Raw genomic sequence first — 20143 nt, 5'->3', positions numbered from 1 at the left:
CCTTTGAGCCTGCTTTTTCCGTGGTCTTTGGCTGATCCCGAGACCACGGAACGTGTGTGTGTGTTGCGGCTTGTTGATTGCCCCGAGAGAGCCTCAGCAGCTCTGTGCCCATCGGGTGGGGTGGGGTGAGGGGGGAAATTAATATTTTTTTAAAAAAAACACCTACCTTTGAATGAACGAGCGCTCGTACGCATCTTCTGTTTCTTTACAAAAAAAAAAAGGAAATGGCAGGCACGATGCCCTCTCCCTTCGAGGGCGTCGCATGCTGCGTGTAAACAGGGCAGATCTCGCGATAAAAATATCACGAGCTCTTCACCCCTCTGTTGCGCAATACCAGGTAGGTCTAGCTGAGGCCTCTATGTCTTTAGCATAGAGCTGGCTCTATCAGAGGGTCTTTGGGCAAGGTATCCTCAGTGGCCCCTCTCCCTCAGTGAGTCTACATTCTCCTTGTCATGAGCTGCTATTGTTCCTCCTCCTCATTGCTACCAGTTGTATGCTTGACAGGAAGAGAGCCATTGAGCATGTAGGTCGTGGCATCTGCTCCTCCTCCTTCTGACCTCCACCATTGTCTGGACTAGAGCGCAAGGAGAGAGAACTGCAATGGTGAAGAGGAGGAGCAGGTCTCTTGTAAGTGGCCCCCTTCCGGGGTATGGGCCCTCGGCAAGCGCCCAACCACGTCTACCCATGGCGCCAACCCTTCTTTCACATGTGTTCTAGTGCATACACTAAGTTCTCCTGTCCACAAGCAGCCCTGTACCTGTATTCTTTTGTGCAAGCAGAGTTTTCTCCCCACTACAGAAGTAAACAGAGAAGCCACTGAGGAGCTTTGCATGAGCACTTTAGATCTTCTCCTGTCTACAAGAATTGCTAGATCAGACCTGAGTATTTTTTAAAGTGTAGTTCAAATCCATGAATTTTTTTAAAGATATGGGCAGTAACGGGAGGGTACATTTTACAACATCCCAAGAAGTTTTCTGTGTGATGTGACTTCTTCTAAGAAAATTAAGGTTGTGTGGGTTTGTTTGTTTAGCATTTTATCACCTGGGGCTCATCTACACCAGGCAAGATATTCCACTATGAAAGTGTTATGAAAGTGGTATATAAAAGGCAGGAGCCGCACCAAGCAGGATATAGTGGTATGAAAGTGGTATATGGCATGTGTCAATGGGCCCCAACAGTTGTCAGTGCACTTCAATACCGCTATAAAGCAGTAGTGTGGCTCCTGCCTTTTATATACCACTTTCATATCACTTTCATAGTGGAATATCCTGCTTGGTGTAGCTGAGCCCTTGATATCCAGTGATAACTTTACACAGATCTCTATTAAGAGTTATGCTACCTATTTTTCTCCATAGATGACAAGAACTTGCATCAGCAGAAATTCTATCTATTTCACTTCACATCATGCTATTCCACTGCTGTTTACTCTCCTGTTAATCATATACTTTCTAAAGGACATTGTAACTTTTCATGTCTTTCATAAACCATGTATCTTCTAAAGTTCACTGTAACTTTTCATGCCTTTCCTAAAACACTGACTGTAATTAAAATGCATTAATTGCCCAGTACGTAAAATTGTTAATTACTTGGTACAGATAATGGACACAATCCAGCCAAACTTCCAGCGCATAGTTAAATTATGGAATTCGCTACCACAAGATGTGGTGATGGCCACCAATTTGGATGGCTTTATAAGGGGGTTGGATCAATTCCTGGAGAAGGCTATCAATGGCTACTAGTCCTGATGGTAGTGGGCTATCTCCAGTATCCGAGACAGTAAGCTTGTGTGCACCAGTTGCTGGGGAACATGGGGGGGAGAGTGCTGTTGCATATATGTCCTGCTTTGTTGGTCCCTGTGTGAACAGAGTGCTGGACTAGATGGACCCTCAGCCTGATCCAGCATAGCACTTCTTATGTTCAGCATATTTAAATCCCATTGATTTCAATAGGTGAGTTAACTATATACTCTCCCAAATGAAATCAATGGGGCAGTTCCTGTGCTTCCCTCCCCTTCTAGGGTGAGCAGCAATGTGTGTGGGAGCGGTTTGTGTGTGGAAGTAAAGGGCAAACAGTGCACGGAGAAAGGGTCAATCCCAGAGCCCCTCCCCACCCTGCAAAGTCAATACAGTGCAACCACTATCCTGAGCTGTTTTAACTCTAAAACAATATTAATAGTGAAAAACGGTGATGGATTTCTCTCACCATGTCTAGTTTTGCCTTTAAGAGTGCCCAGGGCTGGTGCTAGACTATTTTGCACCCTAGGCAAGGTGAGGTACTTGTACACCCCCACCAAAAATAAATAAATTGCCAACTTCGATTCAGCTGTTCAAGAAGAGTTTCTAAACTATTATTTCCCTTTTCCTATGTTTTTTCTTAAAACAGCTAATTTGTATAAAACTGTGACCCTCAAAGGTCAGTACTGCAATCCTCTGAGGTCTGTGCCCTATGCGGCTGCCTAGTTGGCCTAATGGTAGCGCCGGCCCTGAGAGTGCCTAACTCTGGTTGAGTCATTCTCAACGTTAAAATAACAGTTGTCATCTACAGTCATCTACATTTGCTCATTCTTTACCCAGCTAGCTGGGGGAAAGGGAACTGCGACTGGGGAAGGCAATGGCAAACCACCCCGTTGCCAAGAAAACGTCAGCGAAAGCAGGCGTCCCTCTAGGAGTCAGCAATGACTCAAGTGCTTGCACGAGAGGTTCCTTTCCTTTCCCTTACATATGGAACATTTTCTGGTTGGGGGATTATAGCAAACATTCATAGGCAAGTTTTGTTTGTTAAAAAGAAGAAGAAGACATCTCTGAAAGTGTTTTCCTTGAGGATTTCCTTTGAAAGAATACAGAAAACAAACACAACTTTGGAAATAAATATTGGCACTTCGGGGAATTCTGAATCTAACCTTTTAACAAGTGAAAATCTGTGGGATTCAGGAACCAGAATTCATTCAAAAGCAAAAGCAAGAAATAATGGTATGCTACAATTCTGGAATAAAAGCATTAGGATTATTTTATGTACTTCATTAAAAAAATCGACAACTCTGGAGAACAAAGATTAGTTCCTTTGCTAATCTTTAGAAACATAGTACATGAATGTTACCAGAATGTGACGCAATGACGCATATGAGCATAGGAACAAATATAAAAATCAGAATGGTCTCTTCGTAATCAACACGCAGCAGAACTGCTTGTCACGAGCAAAACGTATCAGCTCCATGCATGATTGTTTGTGCCTGCTAAGGGAAGGAGACATATTTCAGACATCCACAACTTTGTGCTTACGTTGGAGTCTTTTTGATTTCCGGCGATCACCTTAATAAAACTGCAGTCAACCTAAGCCGTGTGCTTTTGATTGTGATTTTGGGGCCCTACTCATACAGCCTGCTTGAAAGCAGAACCCTGTTTACCCAAAAAGCATGCATTTGTGTGATTGAGCTCTCCAGGGCTTAGCTCTGCTTTAAATGAAGCCAAGCCTTAACGCCGATTCTTAGCAATATGGGAATCTGCTGTCTACCAAAATAGACTATTATTGGTCCCTCTAGCTCAGTATTGTCTACTACACTGACTGGCAGCGTTTCCTACAGGGTTTCAGACAGGAGTCTTTCCCAGCCCTGGAATTAAACCTGGAACTTACTGCATGCAAAACAAATGGCCTACTATTGAGGTGAGCCATTGAACTGTGGCCTTGCTTTAACTGGAGTAGAAGGACTTTAACTGGAGTAGTAGGTTGTTCATGCGCTGTATCTGCTGTTGGTTTCGTCGCATAACTGAGTTCCAAGCACGGCAAGAGGAACATTTCTTTTCCAGCTTTTCCACTACATAACCTCTGTGATATAGCAGAATACTGCAAATGCACAAGTGGAAAAAGCATTTTCTTTTGCTTTCACATACATAACCACATTTTCCCTGCTCTTAAAGAATCCATTAAACAACCATGAGTAGGGAACGATGAACCCATGCTAAATGCCTCGTGAAGAAAAGTTCATAATCTTTGTTTTAAAATGCCTTTGAGAATTCACAGAGTGCCTTTTCCTTATCACTGAAGAATCATAACCAGCTGACATACACAACTGGGACTGAAGGCCAAACAAGACATAATGGGTTGGATTCAGAAATGCTCTGGTAGAAATGGACTCCTTGCCACAGCTGCCCTTCTGCCCGCTAGACATTACACAAGGTCAGTAGACCCTGCTGAACTGTGGGGAGGGGGAATTTTGGGGATCCCAAAACTCAGGCAGATGGACTATCTGTAAGTAGAGTCCTTCCTCTTGAAGAAGGCAGATCCTGGATCCAACCCAGTGTGAAATCCAGCCTTGGATTGTCCCCGCAAAGCAAATACCAATTTAAGAAGAATCATTTTGAAAACCCTATACATTAAATGTAAGGTCAGGTGTAACATCACACACAATTTGGTCCTAAGAGAAAGGGTTGGAAAGGCACAGTGTGGGACTTCATTTTCCTGAGGGGGGGGAGCGGTTATATAACTAGGGCTGTACATGGACCCCCCGATCCTCTTCTTTTCCAGATTCACAAATTGCGAATCGGGCCCGCTCCGCCCAGCCTTGATCCGCCTAGGGTCCACTCCACTCCGCTGTGGAGCTCCGGCTCCGAATCGGAGCTCGGCAGTGGTGAGGGGCGGCGCCAAGTAAGTCCCCCTCCCTCCTCCCCCTTACCTGCATCTGTCCCGTCCCGTCGCCAGCTTCACTAGAGCCCGCGGCTCAACCAGGAACTGTAGGCCCCACTTGTGGCCTACACTTCCGAGTTGAGCTGCGGGCTCTAGTGAAGCCGGCGATGGGCTGCGACAGACTCAGGTAAGACCCCCTCCCCCTTGCCCCCTTACCTGGCTCTGCCACCATCGCCACATGGGCGGTGGTGGCGGCAGCAGCAGCAGCAGGGCCAAGTAAACCCCCCAAATCTTTTTTGTGGAGCTCCAGATCAAGGCGAAGGATCCACCTTCACCTTGATCCGCTCCGCAATGCTCCGCTGCTCCCCCGATCCTCTTCACCTCTACCACTTCCAAGGAGAAGTGGAGCACAGCCCTATATATAACTCTGTCCCTTATCCTAGTAAATAGCCCTTAGTTTGATACTGTGAAGCTACACAGCTATCAGAGAGCTGGACCCAGGGTTCTACCCTTAAAAGTGGACTACAAATAATTTCAAATAAATAAAATTGCCCACCCTGTGTCAATGAAGAAGGCATAACTTCAACCCTCCGCTTACGAATCTGTCCTGGCTTTAAACTGTATGGACAGTAAAGCTATATGCTAGTTAGGGAGCAATACTATGGTCCCTAGACAGCATCTGAGGCCCTTTCTACACCTAAGGATTATCCCAGGAAAATGGAGGGATCATCTCTGCCTGCTCCCAGGATCCCCTGTGTGTCATTTGCATGCACAGGGATGATTCTGAGATGATCTCAGGGGGGAAGGGTAGGTGTAGAAATGGCCTGAGGGTCCATAAGATATTTCAACAGAGTTTCAACCTCAGAGGGGGGAATTAGAGCTCCAACTCCCTCTCCCTCCCCCGCTGGGAAAGCCCATGGTGGCTGCTCTCTGAGGTCATGCATTTGACCTTGAAGAAAGGGAGAAGGGGGTGTTTTGTTGGGCGGGGAAGGCAGGAGATGGGAGATGCCAGGATACATGTTATCCTGAGACCTCTCCGTCCTCCTTCCTTCCCCCTCTGAAACACCCAAGCTAGATGGAGGGGGGAGGGAAAACCCATGTAGAGAAAAAGAATGAGGAGGTGATGATCCCCTATGCCACTCCTGCCACCCTGCCTTGGATACTCATAAGCCTCCAAGTTTGGGGTCTTATGATCATTGATGGCACAACCCATAGAATTGCACCATTAAGGATGTCTGGCTCTAGTGGCTAAAGATGACACAGACACATTTAAATTAATTAACATCAATTAACACGTTTTTTTAAAAAATAAACCTGAGGTTCCCTTAGTATGCACATCAAGGCCATGGCTAGACCTAGCGGTCTAGCATGACAGAGGGAGAAGGATCTCGCGATTTTGTGATCAGGAGATCTCCCCCTCTGTGTACACACGGCGTGCGATGTCCTGCGGGAAGGAGGACGTTGAGCTTGCCATTTTGTTTTGTTTTTTGAAGGGGAAGGAGCGCTTGAGCAGTCGTGAGCAAAAGGTTAGTGTTCCTGTTGATGTTTTTTTTTTTAAAAAAAAAAAAACCCTCACACTCCTCTCACCCTACCCCTGATGGGCACAGAGTTCCTGAGGAGCTCTGCACCCCGTGTGTGGTTCCCAGCTCCTCACAGTTACTCATGAGGAGCCAGGACAAACTGCGATGCCCAGCCACATGTTCTACGGTCTCGGGATCAGCCAAAGATCACGGAAAAACTGGGCTAGAAGTGTAGGGTGATGTCCCTGGAAAAGGGAGGGATCATCCCTCCCTGCTCCTGGGATGCCCTGTGCATCGTGTGAATGCACAGAGACAATCCCAAGGCAATTCCTAGGATATCGCCCCATTTAGCTATGGCCCAAGTTTCAGATATCTAGATTTTGTGGTCTTGGTACTATGGCCCAGATGGATGGATGGATGGATAGACAGGGGTCCTCTTTTATTATTACACAAGACCAGGGCATCCCTCACTCTAGCCTTCTGTTGTTGGGCCTCAGGGTTTCTGCTATACACACATGCACACATAGACAGCAGTCATTTTGTAGCCACATCACCAAGTGTTTTCAGAGCCTGACATAAGGGTGCCAAAGCTGTGCAAATGGAGCTTACAAGGACTAGCCCTTGGCTCACTGGATGTGAACACAGCTAATTCAGGCAGGTTGGTACAAGTTGTCCTGCTTTTGTTGTCAGAAATAAACAATGGAAAGAAAATATTAGGTTTATAATTACATTTACAAGCTTGGAGTTTGCTTGTGGGAATTCCTCATGCCCAAAGGTGGGGAGGTTGGGCATTTGCAGGAGAATTTCCCCAGGACCACCCCTACACGGTTCTCATGGTATGTGGGGACACCTGAGGTCTGAAATAGTGTGAGAGACTTAAGGTATGAGAATGGCAGTGGTTGGAGGCAATGGGCATGTTGTGTTTCACCATCTGCAGATTAAACACATTTACCTGCAGTAACTTCTATTGAACTCAGTGGGGCCTACATCTAAGTAGACATCTATAGAATCGTAGATTTGAAAGGGGTCTATAAGGCCATTGAGTCCAACCCCCTGCTCAGTGCAGGAATCCACCTAAAACATAACTGACAGATGGTTGTCCAGCTGCTTCTTGAATGCCCCTCCCCCTAATACTGGATTCACACTGTTCAAATGCAAATTTCTAAAAGATTTCCCATCATATCACCTGGACAGACACACCATGTAAAGTTATAGTAAATTGTGGGGTGGAGGTGGGGGGAGAGATAATCAAATTCAAAGTATATTGTGGTGTCCCATATATTGTTTCCTATTTCTCACTTATGACCTCTATTGGTTTTGCCATTTTTAGACAAGCTGGGTGTAAAGTCTTAACACGGGTTGACATCTGAAGTGTAAGAATTCTGCCTCCAGAATTCTTACACTTCACCTTAAAGACCTAGACATTTATTATGGCATATTTCTGCATCCCAAAGCAATAGAAGAGGACAAATCTTTAAATGTATGGTCCGTTTTCTGTCCCCCTTTCTCAAGAAGGATCTTTCATAACAAAAGAGTTACTTGATGCAAAATAATTCAAAACAAATTGGAGTCAGGGTTTCTGTGTTATTTGTTCACGGACTCTGGTTGTCTTCTTTTGTCTTGTGTGTCCAAGATTCTCATCTATTTACACAAGGATTTTGTTTCAGATCTTAGAGTGCCAACACTTGTTCCATTCACAACCATGCACATGAGTGGAAGTGCATTTTTCCTATGTCCTGAGCTTGCAGTCACTTGAGAATTTTGTTTTTGCTTGCAAATCATGTCCTGTTCAAATCCTCAGTGTGAGTGCAAGCACATGCCCACCAAATATATTTGCAAGTTGCCAAACACGTGCTCACATTCATCTCTTTCCTGATTCTCAGTTTGATTTGTGCAAATTTCCTGATTTGTGCAAATTTCCTCAGTAGACTGAATCAACTCCACTTTAGTCTATGGAGGGAATTTGCGCCAATTAGGGAATATGCATGAAGTTTTGGGAGATTTGCACTAATTTGGGGAGATTTGCACAGATCTTCCATTCGATTGCTGCTCGATTTGTGCAAAATTCCTGATCACACGGAGCAAGCAGCAATTGCAAACGTAGCCGATTCCCGTTTATGAGACAAGCAGCAAAATGATGTTCAGAGGAACCTACTGATCTCAAACATCGCTTGTTCACCCATCTCTAATCATGTTCGAAAAATGCTTTTGCAAAATAATTTGCACCTTTCGAGATGTGCATTTTGGAAAAAAATGCATTTTCATTGTTCAGTCAATAGGGGGAAAGTATTTGGATGTGCACTTTAAAAATGCACACCTATACGTGCAGCTTTCCCGTTCAAGAAAAAAAAAGCCCAAGTTTGGGAAGAGCAATGAGATGAACTTCAAGATGGAAATGGAAGGACCTTGAAGAGCTCAAGATTGCTGATTTCCCCATCTCTAAGCTGGATTCAAGTTCTGACCACATGTATGAATGGACTCCCCCGCCAGGAATTCTCTGGCCGATACATCCACTTAATCAGGGCTAGGGAACCTGCACCCTCCTGATACTGATGAACTACTATTCCCATCATCCCTCACCACTGGCCAGACTGACTGGAGCTGATGAGAATCGGAGCCCCACAACATCTGTAGGACCACAGTTTCCTCAACCCTGTACTTAACCGGCCACATACTTGCTTTTTCCCACATATAAAATGAAGCAATCGCCCCATTCCTAACTCACAAGATGCGGAGCACATCAAAAGAGTCCCTTTCTCTGGCTTTTCTTTTTTAATCATCGCTATTAAAAAGGGAGGTTTGCAAGTCTAGTTTTTATGGAACTGGATTTCCCTGCCATTAAATTAGAAGTTACGGTAGATGTGCTTTTAAGTAGAGACCAAATCTCTGTTCAGCAAAACAGGGAAGAAAACTGGTTACCCAACACCCCAAGCTAATAAATAGAATTTAAATGGCCATTTGGGGGCCGATTAGACAATCAAGGGCTGCTCATCGCACAAATAAAAAGGGGGGAAAGTTCTAACTCGGGTTTCAGAGAGAAGGAGCCACCTGTGGATACGCTCTGATCTGCTCCAGCACCAACGGCCTTCAGTCATATCAGCCTTCCTTGCACTGTCCATCAGCCATCATGTCTTGCCGATCCTATCGGGTTAGTTCTAGGGCCGGTGGTGGAGGTGCCGTCAAGAATTATAGCTCCTCCTCAGCTGTTGTCCCAAGGAATGTGAAGCGCTACAGTGGCGTCAGCACCGTCTCGTACAAAGGGGCCAGCGGCGTGGGCCACAGAGGGTTAAGCTTTGGCAGCAGGAGTCTTTGCGGTGTTGCATCCTGCAGGCCAAGAATCGCCATTGGCAGCTACCGGCCTGTGAGATACGGATACAGTTTTGGGGGTGCCGGTCTTGGACATGGCTATGGTGCTACTGGCTTTGGCTACAGGGTTGGAGGAGTCAGTGGGACTTGCCCACCCAGCATTGCACCCGTCACGGTCAACCCCCACCTTCTCCAGCCTCTCCATCTGGACATTGACCCGAGCATCCAAATGGTGAAGCAACAGGAGAAAGAACAGCTGAAGACCCTCAACAACAAATTTGCTTCATTCATTGACAAGGTGAGTTGCGAGGTCATAGACTCCATGTGTGGTACTTTGTGTGGATATTTCAGTTGTTCTTACTTGATTGGTGCAAGGAAGGAAGGAAGGAAAGAAGGAAGGAAGGAAGGAAGGAAGAAAACTCTTTGTCATAAAAACATGCTGACATGTCCCAAATGGGTGAAGAGAAGGAAATCACATTTTACAACAAAATGTTTAGGAACATGTACATGGGGATATTTTGGGAAATTTGTAAATTCGGTCTGCTTGCTAGAAACTTATTAGATGTTACGTTTGGACCATCAACCAAAACCATGACAACCGCATACACTCCAACCTCAGCTGTGCAGGGAGGAGGGGTTAAGAAGTGGCTATAAGTTGTGGCCCAATTGCTAGTACTTAAGCTGCTGTCTGCTTGTTTTCTAGTCATGAAAGCTTAACTTGAGGAAATAACATCAATATTCTGTATTCCCATTGATGAAGGGGCTTGGGGGCTGTTTCCAAGTGTGTGATGCAACCTTAGTACAACACTATCTAATGTTCATTAAAGATTCAAGGAACTGAGCTCAAAGGGTTATATCCAATATCAGCCCTATTTAAGTACATCGATTGAAATAAATGGGGCTCATGTTACACGAACAATGGATACCGCCCACTTACTGCTGCATTTATTTATTTATTTGTTTAAGCATTTTTATCCTGCCATTCAGCCAAAAAAGGCTCTCACAGCGGCTTACAAAATTATTGCTTGACAGTCCCTGCCCACAGGCTTACAATCTAAAAATCAAAGAATGGACATGCAAAGAATGGACTCTACCACTCAGTAGCATACAAAGCTAGCTCCCAATGTATATACAGTTCAGAACGTCTGCTGCCCCTTACGCCTGGAACGCTCTTCCAGAACATTTGAGAACTACAAGTTCAACCGCAGCTTTTAAAGCTCAACTAAAAACTTTTCTTTTTCCTAAAGCTTTTAACACTTGATGTTGTGCAGACTTCTACTGTTACTTTCTACTGTTAGTTTTACCCTACCCTGTGCCTCCTTACCCTACCCTGTACCTGTTTGCATTCTCTTCCCCTCCTTATTGTTTTACTATGATTTTATTAGATTGTAAGCCTATGCGGCAGGGTCTTGCTATTTACTGTTTTACTCTGTACAGCACCATGTACATTGATGGTGCTATATAAATAAATAATAATAATAACAAAAATAAATAAATTAGTTCCTGCATCAGAGGAAGAAAGCTGGCCATCTGCTAAAGTGGTACATTTCGAGTACATTTTCCATTGTTCCATACAGCTTGTGGAGTAGGTAAGAACGTAAGAAGAGCCCTGCTGGATCAGACCAAGGGTCCATCTTGTTCAGCATTCTGTTCACACAGCGGCCAACCAGCTGTTGACCAGGGACCCTCAAGCAGGACATGAATGGAACAACCCCTCCCTGCACATGTTCCCCAGCCACTGGTGCACACAGGCTTACTGCCTGTGATACTGGAGGTAGCACATAGCTGTCAGGACTAGAAGCCATTGATAACTTAATCCTCCATGAATTTGTCCAGTCCCCTTTCAAAGACACCCAAAATAGGTACATCTTGTGGGTACACACAGAGCCCTTTGAAGTGATTGCTGTGTTGCATAGGGAATGTTGTGAGGGAGAAGCTATGGTGCAAACACATCCAGGAGCAGGAAGAACAGGGAGAGCGAACTACACACTCGAGCTGTGGACATAACTAGTGCTCTACAGATGGATAAACTCTCTTAACAGTCCTTCCTTCCTTGAAGGGAAACCAAAGAATCATAGTTCTGTGGTAAGGGATGAGGAATCTCAAAATTCTCAGCACCTCACCTGACCAAACTACAGCAAATTACTTAGGAAAGCTATGGCAATTGAAGTGGCACAAAATGAGCAAAGGAGTGTTCCACATATACCAATATCCTGCTTCCATGCAGGAAGGGTAAACAGATTTGGGATGGAGCTGAAGAAATAGTCATATGCAAGGACGTGGTGGTGTAGGATTCAGTGCATTAATTTTGATCGTAACAAGAGACTTTTTTTGGTGGGGGGAACTAGGTCCGATTCTTGGAACAACAAAACAAGGTGCTGGAGACAAAATGGAGCTTACTGCAAGAGCAGAAACGAGTCAGGAGCAACATAGAGCCCCTGTTTGATGCCTTTATCAATAACCTGAGGCGGCAGCTGGAAGGGCATGGATGTGACCGAAGCAAGCTGGAGTCAGACCTGACCAACTCAAGAGACATTTTGGAAGATTACAGGAGAAAGTAAGTAGAGGCCTATATTTATCTCACAATGTTCTAAAGTTGCATACACCCGCACCCAACACAGTCACACACTGGAGGAGGAATAGGGGGAGGGGAGGAGGAGGAGGAACAAGAAGAAGAAGAAGAAGAGGAGGAGGAGGAGGAGGAGGAGGAGGAGGAGGAGGTTTTTGAACGTTCTTGGGCAGGATACCCTCAATGGGCCCTTTCCCTCAGTGAGTCTGTCTTCTTACCACCAGTATCACCAACTGCTCTTGCTCTTCATCCTCTTTCTCCTCATTGCTCCCACTTGCTTGCTTGACAGGCAGAGAGCCGGTGAGCATGGAGGCCGTGGCATCTGCTCCTCCTCCTTCTCACCACCACCATGGTCTGGGCCAGAGTGAGAATCAGGTCAACAAGCAGGTTGTTAGGATGAAGAGGAGGAGCAACTCCAGGGGGCTCTTGTCCATGGGCCCCTGCTGGGGCGGGGAGCCCTTGCCACGTGCCCAACCATGCCTATTCTTGACACTGACTCTGCCATGTTACCAAAAATCCAAATACCAAACATAACATACAAAATCAGCCCCTAAAAAATGAAACACTTTGAAAGATAAGTGACACACATTGCTGACTGAAATAAATAGACTATCTTTTCTTCCCAGTCTTAACACGGTGTCCATTTAGATTCTGCACATGTAAAGATATGAGGAGGAGGAGGATATCTTCTGTGAAATATCCTTAGAGTTGAAATTTATGGCCTTCGCTCGCTTGCAGCTGGTTCTTCTTTCTCGTGTATACTTAATTCATTGAGGCTACATGCCTTAAGCTGTCCTTTTGCACTTGCCACTAGGACCTCGTTGTGAAACCATTAGGGATGTGCTCCGCTTCTCCTCGAACCGGAGAAGCAGGAGCGGAGCGGGGGGCCTTCGCCTACCCTTAAGACGGAGGCGAAGAGGATTGGGGGACCCGCGGAGCGTTGCGGAGCATATTGAGGTGAAGGCGGATCCTTCGCCTCGATCCGGAGCTCCGCCAAAAAGGTAAGTGGGGTTTACTTGGCCCTGCTGCGATGGCGGCAGGGCCAGGTAAACCCCCCTCCCTCCTCTCCCTTACCTGCGTCCGTCCACGGTCCCACAGCTGCTTCAACTGAGCCCGAGGACTCAAACAGGAAGACTAGGCTGCGGCCTAGTCAGAACCAGTTTCAGTCAGAACCAGTCAGAAGTCTAAAGGAGATATCCAAGGTGCCAGACCCATTTTGGGGATAGGGTTCAGTAATTTGGAGAGCTCCTTTAGAGTTCTGACTGAAACGCAGAGCGGATTCATAGCCCCACTGGCATCAGAGACACCAGCCTCCACCCAGAGAGCTTATGCAGCAGAACATGTACTTATCTGGGATTCCTTAAATACAAGTGTAGCGGCCTCCCCTGGCAGGTGCCTGTGTACTGCTTGCTACTGCCCCCTACTGGTTCTTCGCTGTTCCCCTTCCTACCTTTATTTCAACCTGGTATGGCAAGGACTGAAGGATGCAGACTCCCGAACCAAGTTTTTTAAAAATCCATTCCTAGCCAAAGCAACATTCCCAGTCTTATACAAAACACCAGCTATGTGCTAATTAATGCCATGAAGCTCGGAGTTTTCCCAGCTACTGTACAAAGACATTTGCCATGATGTTCCAGCTACCTATGACCCAGGTTCCAACTACTTCACTTTCTCAACAGGTATGAAGAGGAGTGCAACCGACGGACGTGTGCCGAGAATGAATTCGTAACCCTTAAAAAGGTCAGATAGAAATAAACACAACCTCTTCTTTCCGGTTTTGATATACAGAATATCTGCTCACATGTTACTTACCCAAAGGCAGAGATATCACTGGAGCTGGAGCTGAAATCACCCCACCCTCCCCAACACACACTTCTAGTTTCAACATTGTTCAGGCTTGGTTGCAAATTTTGAGGAAGGATCAGAGCTAACCATCTCAGGATGGAGAGCTTGGCTGTGCCAGACCATCACCTAGGGAGAACTGGAAGGCAGGCAGGCAGGTAAAGAGACCCCCTAAATAACCACACAAGTTAAAATAAGTTAAGAACATAAGAAGAGCCATGCTGGATCAGCCCAAGGGTCCATATAGTCCAGCACTCTGTTCACACAGTGGCCAACCAGCCATCGGCCAGGAATGAACAAGCAGGACATGGTGCAACAGCACCCTCCCACCCTTGTTCCCCAGCAACTGCTGCACACAGGCTTCTGCCTCTATTGCCCAGGGTAGACTGGAGAGAACCAATGGGCAACCTGAATAGGTAGAGCTACATCAGAATCTTAGAGTTAATACAATATTAACCCTCTTCAGAAAAGGAACAAGGCATGCTGGGATGGAGGGGTGGGATTGCAGAGGCAGGCAGTGATGTCATTAGGTTAAAGCATTGGGGCAGAAGTCCAAGGCCCCATATACACCTGCCCAGACCCTAACATCATCTTCAGGGGTCCTTCTCCAGGACCCCTTGCCAAAGGTGTGAGGCTGATGGCTACCAGGAAGAAGGCCTTCTCTGCTGTGGCACCCGAGCTGTGGAGCAAGCTCCCTACAGAGGTTTGCCTATATTGTACTTCTTTCGGCTCCAGATGAAGACATTGGTTTGGTTGTTTTTTAACTTTCCCAGCACTTTAACTTAGCTCTGCTTTTCAAAATCTGCATTTTATATCTCTGCATTGCTGCTAGGTTTTATTCTGATTGTATTTCTATATTGTAGTTTAAGCTTGTATATTTTATATTGTTTTACACTGTGCTTTGAGGTTTTAATTTCTGTGAACCGCCCAATAAATTACAATTGTATGTACATCGTCTCTATCCCAAACATTTCTGGAATCGGTGGAGATCCAGGTGCTCCTGCTCCTTTGTGCAGAATGTCCCCATTGTCAGGATACTCTACTAATGGACCAACACTCTTTCTAGGAGCCTGTAATCTAATAAATGAAATATCCCCATCTAATTATATTTTTAACTAATCTTTAGGATGTTGACTGCATATACATGAACAAGGCTGACCTGGAAGCCAAAGTGGAAAGCATAATTGAGGAGATCAGCTTTCTGAGATGCTTGTACGAGGCGGTAAGGGGATGACCTATTTTACAGTACACCATGTGCTCCATTAAAAAAAAGTTCATTTTAAAAAGTGATAAAAAGAAAGAAGGAACACATAAGATGAATCTTAACAGAGATATCTTGACAGGTGAGATGTTATGACATGCCAAAAAAAACCCTTTCTTTCTCAAGAGGACAATTGAAGTCTAAATATGTGAAATCAAAGAAGTATTTAAAGCACTGTTACAACCTTCTTCACCTAGGCCTAATCTACACCAAGCAGGATATAGCACTCTGAAAGTGGTATTTGGTATTGGTATGTGTCAATGGGCCCCAACAGTTGTCTGTGCACTTCAGTAACACTATAAAGCAGTAGTGTGGCTCCTGCCTTTTCTATACCACTTTCATATCGCTTTCATAGTGCAATATCCTGCTTGGTGTAGATTAGACCCAAATTTGAATTAAAGAAAACAAATTACTCAATTCTAGTTGTAAGGAAAATAAGTCCTGAGCCGTCTTGTATATTTCATGTAAATGTTATTGCATTACTATTTCATCCCTAATCTAGAAAGGCAAAGGACCTCTGCCAATCATCTCAGGTGGGAGGGATCTTTCCGGGGGGGGGGGGGGAATTGGTTCTTCACCCAGCCCTGCCCAATTGCTGATCTTATACCATCCAAACAAATCCCTCACTGCTAGGTCATGCCCACATGACACCATAGGGAGGCTATTATTTCTGTGGCCTGGTCACAAATGACTGATGAATCCCATACCCATTCCATACAGGAGCTCCAGGAACTCCAGGCCTGCATCTCAGATACCTCAGTGATTGTGCAAATGGATAACAGCCGAGGCCTGGATCTGGATGACATCATTGCTGATGTCAGGGCCCAATATGAAGACATCGCAAACAGGAGCCGCTTTGAAGCAGAGTCGTGGTACCAGTGCAAGGTGAGATTCAGATTTCTTTGCAAGAAAGGATGCACAAAAGACGCCAGGGCTCCTGCAGCTTTAACTGTTCCAATGAAGAGGGAAATTCACCAGGTGCTGCATGCATACAAATGACACCTGCTGAAACTCCCCTTTCTATACAACTGTTAAAGATACGGGAGCCCTGTCCGCCTTTCCATGTGGTCACTCTACTGTTTGGTATCTAGAATTCCATTGTGCATTTCAGATAGATGGGTGAATAGAAGAAAGAAAAGAAGGGATGGATTGGTGGGGGCGGGGGGGAGAGAGAGAGAGAGAGAGAGAGAGAGAAACTCCCATCAAGAATGATGCAACTATATAATCACATCTTCCCTTGATCCAACTAGTGCAACTTTAGTAAACTTCAGTACAACTGACATTATTTGGGCCGAAAAAGAAAGAAAGACAGAACAGAAGAGTGTTAGCTTAGCTAATTAAAAACTCTGGCAATCTTAGAAATGATGGAAAAGGCTAGGAGGCTTTTCACATCAGATGTTTTCTTCCTAAGTATGAAGAGATGAGGCAAACAGCTGGCAAACACTGTGACAACCTACGTGACTCAAAGAACGATATCATGGAACTGAATCGTGTGATTCAAAGACTGAAGTCTGAAATTGACAGTGCCAAAGGCCAGGTGAGTCTGGGCCAGCTTTGTGCCTGGGCGTCTGCCACAATTATAATAAATTTTAGCCTGTTTTATTTATTTATTTTTTAAAAAAACTACTGAAATGCATGGAAGATGGGGGGGATGTCGGTTCAGGCCTAGGGAAAAGAGGAGCACTCAACACAACTGACTCAAACACCATTATTATTTAGTATAATAATACTAAACCCCTGAAATATGATAGTGATGAGTTGAAACAGGATTTTATCTACTAGGCAGCCTGGCAGGATGGATCATCCCCCAATATTTGAGACGGCACAGTAGTTAGACAAATATAACCTGCTCTTGTGATCCAGTCCCAGCTGTGGGTCTTTTGGACTGAAACCATCAAATTAAAATTAGTCATGCTCCTCATATTGTCAGGCCTGATAGATGAGAATGTGTCAGGAAAAGCCTCTGGGTTTCATCTCTGCAGCGTAGCAAACTGGAGGCTGCCATCGCAGAAGCTGAGGAGCATGGGGAAATGGCCCTCAAAGATGCAAAGTGCAAGTTGGCGGAGCTGGAAGATGCCCTGATGAAAGCCAAGGGAGACATGGCCCGGCAGCTGCGGGAGTACCAGGAGTTGATGAATGTCAAGCTGGCATTGGATATTGAGATCGCCACCTACAGGAAGCTGCTGGAAGGAGAGGAGAGCAGGTGGGTTAAATTAGGAAGTCCTCCTGTTTGGGTGGATGGGCTAAGAGCAGCCTGGCAACACGCATTGGGGCCGCCATGCAAAAACTGCTTTAAATTGCAATATTTGGGGGCTATCACCCAAATATTGCTGAGCTCCATGGACAAGGGGGTATTGCTTTGGTATGAAATGGAAAGTACACATGGTTACGGATGGGGGAGAAATCCATCCTGTTCACCTTTTCATATGAACATACCTAATTTTACACTTTTGTACTACTATGCTCAGTTAACGCTCAGAATTCACACTTCTTTGAATTTTGCAGTGGAGTTCTCTGAACAAAAAATGTGCACAAAAATGCATGAATTAGGGGAATGAATGTTAAAAATGTATTGCATTAGGGAAATTGCTTGCAAAACCCGTGCAAATTCAGTAGGCGCACATGCAAAAACTACATGTGTGATGAGAAATGTGCCCAACAACGTTCATGAATTTTCATGCAAAGAAGAAGAAGAAGAAGAAGAAGAAGATCAAAATTCAGGATAAACTAGGGTGACCATATGAAAAGGAGGACAGGGCTCCTGTATCTTTAACAGTTGCACAGAAAAGGGAATTTCAGCAGGTGTCATTTGTATATATGGAGAACCTGGTGAAATTTCCTCTTCATCACAACAGTTAAAGCTGCAGGTGCCCTGCCCTCTTTTAAATCTGGTCACTCTAGTATAGCTGCAGTATAGCTCCTGTGGCTTTAACTGTTGTGATGAAGAGGAAATTTCACCAGGTGCTGCATGCATACAAATGACACCTGCTGAAATCCCCTTTTCTATGCAACTGTTAAAGATACAGGAGCCCTGTCCTCCTTTTCATATGGTCATCCTAGATAAACCAAATTTAAGACTGGACAAATGAGAAACAGAGAAACCAAGCAGGCAGATTTATCAATCCATGCACATAATACAATGGAAATGTGAGACGTTGTCCTATTTTCTTTGAACAGGTTGTGTGGTGATGTCTGCCCCGTGAATATCTGTAAGTAGTATTGGGTTTATTTGTTATGGATCTCCTGCAGCTTTTCTGCTTTCGAATCAACACTGTGTTGTTCCTTTCTTGACGCAGCAGTGTGTCGGACCCAGGGCGGAGTTGTGTGCGATCCTGATCCTTGCATCGGAGGGGGATACACTTCCAGCAGCAGGACCGTCGTCAGAGGCGGAGGGATTGTGAGCAACGGTGGCGGAGTATGTGGCACTGGCATAGGAAGAAGTATTGTGACTGGTGGCGGCGAATTGGGCCTGCCGGTCGGCGTGTACAGCGCCGGAAGTACAAAAGGCTCCAACGTCAAGTTTGTGTCCACTTCCACTTCTTTCAGAACAAAATATTAAAAGAAAAGCGGAGCATTCTGAAGGGGGGACTCAGTGCTTCAGCGGGGAGAGCCACAGCCTTCTAGAAGAGCCTTTAGGGCCACTTTGCATGCTCCTTTCTGCAGGCAGCTTTGCACGACTGGTTACAAAATACATGTGGAGCATGTCCAAATATGAGTGGTGCATCTGTATATTATGCATCGTTTTTGCCTACCAACTGCTTGCAAGCAGGGATCCAAACTTTCCCCCATGCCACAATCCCCACTAAGAATGTGACCCAAACATAGCCAACACTCCCTTGCAGTGGGTGGGGATCTGTAGTGGCAGAGAAGCTGTCTTTCAATTAAACTTGTCTGCTGTTAAACTTCCTAGGATTGCAGAGATTCCCCACGATCATAGCTTGAAAGCCACTGCCATTTGCGCTAAGAAGGGGTCTCATGGCATGCGGATTGCATGTCATGATGAATCCTGTGTGGCAGGTAGCGTCCTCCTGTCATTCCATGCACATCCACAGGGGAAATACAGACGTGAAAATCTGCCTTTACCAACTGATTTACCACATTGTCAGCTAGCTACACCGATTTGCAACTGCATTCATTCTTCACTATTCCAAGTAGATCTCATTGAGGATTTCCAGCCACTATCATTGTGGTTTGCCTTTCTCTTTGGTTATGTTCTGTATTTTCTAATAAACCTATATGGCACATAACTCCAATATGGTGAAATTTTAGCTTCATGCAAATATATAAGGCTTATTATTATTATTATTATTATTAGTTGTTGTAGTAGTAGTATTTAATTTTACGAAGTGTTGTTCTTGGGTTTTAATATGAGTCCAGATCCTATATACTAATAGCAAACGTATCTGAGTGTGGCTCTTTATGTAGCCAAAACAGAACCATCCACACACAAGAGGATATACAGGCTGACTGACTATTGGGGTGGGGAAGCCTACAACAAGGTTGGCTATCTGGAACCCTGAACAGACACAAAATTGTGTTCTGTTTCCAATGCCCAGAATCTATTCCTGCCCTTGAATACATTAAATGCCTCTAGCCATAAATGTACAAGATAGGCAGCCTGCCTTTCCCTCAACTTTTATTAAGCACACGAGGTCTTTGCCACTTAGGCTCAGGGGGCACCTCGATAGGTATGAGATTAACAACTTTCTTTATCCACTGGTTGTTCTCTTACGATAGTTGATCAGTGCTCGCAACAGAGGTGGACAACAGCACAGTGATGGGCGACTAGCCCTGCTGCCTCCAAATTCAGGGAAAAGGTGTTTGTGTGTATGGTGGGCCGGGGGGTTGTGCGGGGAGGGATACATCTATAGCAGCTATGGAGCACCAAAAGTTTCAAATTTAGCTTGTTTGCAAGCTAAATTTGACCCTCTTTATATTCAGTAGCTGCCACAGCAGTCTTAAAAAATGCCACCCAAAGGGATGGCACAGAAGAGGTACCCGGAGGGTGTGTGTGAAAATGGTCCT

At 45.2% G+C, this 20143-nt stretch overlaps 2 protein-coding genes across 2 annotated transcripts in view; both read left to right on the top strand.

The window, feature by feature from the left end:
* The first annotated feature begins 4611 nt into the window (after nt 1-4611).
* The window catches only part of LOC134395286 (keratin, type II cytoskeletal 80-like), a 224060-nt gene continuing 208528 nt past the window's right edge, over nt 4612-20143 (top strand). The window contains exon 1 of the mRNA XM_063121439.1: nt 4612-4621. The gene's annotated coding sequence lies outside the window, so the exon portion shown is untranslated. The remainder of the gene's footprint in view (nt 4622-20143) is intronic.
* Nucleotides 9268-18677, top strand: LOC134394335 (keratin, type II cytoskeletal cochleal-like). Its single transcript, XM_063119702.1, has 9 exons — nt 9268-9744; nt 11795-12003; nt 13695-13755; nt 14984-15079; nt 15839-16003; nt 16530-16655; nt 17101-17321; nt 18296-18327; nt 18415-18677. The coding sequence occupies exons 1-9, from the start codon at nt 9268-9270 to the stop codon at nt 18675-18677; spliced, it is 1650 nt and encodes a 549-aa protein (XP_062975772.1).

The sequence above is a fragment of the Elgaria multicarinata genome, chromosome 3, assembly GCF_023053635.1.
Source record: "Elgaria multicarinata webbii isolate HBS135686 ecotype San Diego chromosome 3, rElgMul1.1.pri, whole genome shotgun sequence".
NCBI classification, from domain to species: domain Eukaryota; kingdom Metazoa; phylum Chordata; class Lepidosauria; order Squamata; family Anguidae; genus Elgaria; species Elgaria multicarinata.
This window is presented reverse-complemented; position numbering and strand designations above follow the sequence as displayed.